The 3,122-nt window shown below is 46.9% G+C and overlaps 1 protein-coding gene and 1 long non-coding RNA gene across 4 annotated transcripts in view; one reads left to right on the forward strand and one right to left on the reverse strand.

Annotated features, from left to right (window-relative positions):
- LOC102678805 (zeta-sarcoglycan) overlaps positions 1 to 3,122 on the forward strand; it is a 233,010-nt gene that overhangs the window by 26,856 nt on the left and 203,032 nt on the right. The window contains exons 1-2 of one of the 3 annotated variants that reach the window (XM_006615116.2): positions 414 to 793; positions 1,863 to 2,052. In XM_006615116.2, the coding sequence (XP_006615179.1) occupies positions 1,876 to 2,052 (177 nt within the window). In that variant the 5' untranslated portion in view covers positions 414 to 793; positions 1,863 to 1,875. Of the gene's footprint in view, positions 1 to 413; positions 794 to 1,862; positions 2,053 to 3,122 lie in introns of those variants that run through there. The other 2 variants (XM_006615117.2, XM_006615119.2) reach the window with 2 other exon arrangements.
- Positions 150 to 3,122, reverse strand: part of LOC116185556 — a 15,453-nt gene continuing 12,480 nt past the window's right edge. The window contains exon 3 of the long non-coding RNA XR_004150399.1: positions 150 to 345. This is a non-coding gene — a long non-coding RNA (uncharacterized LOC116185556). The remainder of the gene's footprint in view (positions 346 to 3,122) is intronic.

Below are 3,122 nucleotides of genomic sequence, written 5' to 3' on the forward strand. Positions count from 1 at the left end.
TGTAACAGGCGTGGGCTCGCGAGACTCGTGGAAATAAATTTTCCGACGGATTAAACCGATCCTAATTTTACCTAAAGAGTAGAATAAATTTTTCCTATCGACGAAGGAACGAAGTGAAGGTACTCGTGAATTTTTCGAGACTCGGTTCCAATCGAATTAATTGGGCCTGCTTAGTTGGTTCTCGTAAAACGCACGATACAGAACGGTCGATAGAATGAGGACCTGTCGGAACGCAGCGGGGAAATTGGAGAATCGCGGCGTGCCATCGATTACGACTTTGTTGCGCGGAGTTGTCTCGAAGAAGATCGATTACGTGGCGGTTGATCGTCGGTTACGCGTCGGCCGCTCGCGCGACCGATCCGATTCCGGTAATCGTTGCCACCAGTTGTTGTTTCGTTGATGGCCCGCGAATAAAAAACGTGGACAACGTTTCGTGCCGTGTATCCTGTATATGTGCCACGCGTTGGAATGATCCCCTCGTAATGACTCGTAATTACGGGAAGGAGGAGCGAACGTCGTGCTGGAACGATTTAAGGAACACCTAGCGCTACCCCCTCCCCCCTTCTCCGCCTATAATGATTAGGTGCACGCGACTTCGAGGATTACCCGGTTGAAGTGTGGTGAGTCCAAGGATAAGAGATCGTGGATCGTGGTCCGAACAACGTCGACTTTCGACTTACATCCTACAGATAAGATTATCGCCCGGATCCCGAGAATCCCCTCTCCCCCCGGAGAGTGTCCAAATCAATCGGAGATCCATCAAGGGGAACTGAACGACATTCGATCGACGCGGGTACGTGTCGACCAATTTTCCACTCGTTCCTCGAATTTATTTCTCCCTCTTTTTCCCACTTTCTCCCCTTCCTCCTTTTTTCTTCTTTTTTATTTTTCCTCGAGTGTGTGGCTGGGTCGTGGCCCGCGCATCGTTCCCTCCGATGCCAGTCGACGACCCGCAAATCCTCGTCGAATGCCTCGTCTTACCTTCCCCGCGATTTCAATCCCTCCGCTCCCTTTGCGAGTTCGATCAGCCTCTTATCCTCCCTCTTAACGAGCTCGATGAACGCTCGTCGTCGATTTCTTTGTGGCTCTTGTGAGGGCGATCGAACGGCGATCGATCGTTCCGTCCCCTCGTCTCGATCTTTCGCTCGATAATTCTTTTCTTTTTTTAATTCGACCGCGACTCGCGAGGAGGGGAAGGAAATTCGCGGCTCGGACGAGAGAGAAGTTGTTTTCTTCCGGCCGGTTAAATAGGCGGCCGAGCGGGAGAGTGGCGGCGCATCGGCGAGCCATTGTAATGCCGTCGTTAACCATAATTTCATGAACGCGCGATAACAAGTCCGCTAGTAAAACCAATATATTCCGGCATGCTCGTGATGCAATTAATTATATTACCAGATACCACGATTATATACGGGAGGAATTATCGAAACGTGTAGCCGGCCGAAATTTCATTGAGGCTTCGCGTTTGAATATTACACCAGGAATATGTATATATATATATATATATATAATAACCGGGGAAAAATGTTCCCCTTTAATAACGGGAGGAAATTTTTATCTAAAAATTTATTTAATATACGCGGGAAACCGCACGAATAAAAATGAAAAATATCTCGCAATGACGTTTCACCACTGGTTAAAAGACGATTTGAAAGTCTCTTCGAGTCGTAACAGGCTTCGTTAAACCTAGGCTGAATTTCTTTAAATTTCCCCTCTCTTTAGATATCCCACCGCTCAATCTCGTTCAAACGCGTGATCCCGCACTCTCCTGTACGTTTGATTTTATTTAAAATCCTTTCCTCAATTTCGCAATTTTTACAGAGACCAATCATCCATCCGTTCGTTTTTCCTTTTTTTCGCAGGCGGGCACGCAATATGGACACGTCGCCGACGTTGAGTATCGGTGGCTCGAGGGCGAGGGCAGCGCTTCTGACCACGAGCGGCACCGGAACCGGAAGCACCGATAGACGCGTCGTCTTTTTAGCGAGTCAACCGGCGGTTGGGGGTGGCCACGAGACCAAGACTTGGCCCCACCATTGGTCACCGCACGCGGTACGTGTACTGCATCATTCTACTCATCCTGCCATTCGTTGCACGCCCGCGAAAACATCTCTCCTCGAGATTTCATTCACCTTATCGTTTTCTCTTAATTTCTCGAGAGGTTTTCGATTCAGTGTGGCGATCGTTTTAACGAGAAAAATTAGGTAAATTAGCGTCCACGATAGGAGGAGGTTGTTGGAGAAACGATAACCGCGTTCCGATTAATTTCGTTCGATATCCATCGGAAGAATAACAGGTCGATGGCTATAAATTTGAAAATGTTCAAACGCTTTCGAAGTTGACGATTCGATTTTGCCAACTTTTACGCGCCGATTTATGGAGATGGGGGATGAAATTAGAACGATTGACCTAACGACACGCTTCGCCCGGCATAAGCACTTGAATGCGCAGTCCGGAAATATGCGGCGTGTGTATGTAACGGGCGACGCATCGAGATGGATGGCGAACCCAGTTGTAATTGATGCACGGTCGCGGTGACACTCGAGATCATACGCGTCGAGACACGATGAATTGACCCGATAGGTGTTTCAGACAATCGATTCTCTCTCTTTCTCTCTCTCTCTCTCTCTGTGGGTAAATGAAATTCCGAATATTTTTAGCGAAAAGTGTCTTATAACGCGGGATGAGTTCGCAGTTGAATTAGATCGGACGCTCGATAGAGTAGGAGCTAGGTGTTTTAACCATATTCTGGTTATCTTCTGGCCAGCCGTAATTCGACAGTGTAGCGTAACGTGAAATTGAATTAGAGATTCGATTAGGGCGGAGTTAGCCTATTCGTTCTTATCGGTAGCGCAGTCTAACTGCGATACGGGCTGGTTCTATCATTCCGTTTTCTGTTTGCCATCCGTGGAACATTAGCTATTCTAAATCGTCGTTCGTACCTGTTTCACGTGGAGCGTGATCGTACGCATTGATCATATGCGGGACGTGCAAAGCGAATTGTTTAACACAGAAATCTAAAAATCTTGGTATGGTTATATATATCTTCTAGATTGTATCTCTCCGAGATATGAATGAAACAATAGACAATTCGTTTCTTTAAGTAAAAAAAAAAAAAAAAA

Source organism: Apis dorsata, unplaced genomic scaffold (genome assembly GCF_000469605.1).
Source record: "Apis dorsata unplaced genomic scaffold, Apis dorsata 1.3 scaffold_217, whole genome shotgun sequence".
Taxonomy (NCBI): Eukaryota; Metazoa; Arthropoda; class Insecta; order Hymenoptera; family Apidae; genus Apis; species Apis dorsata.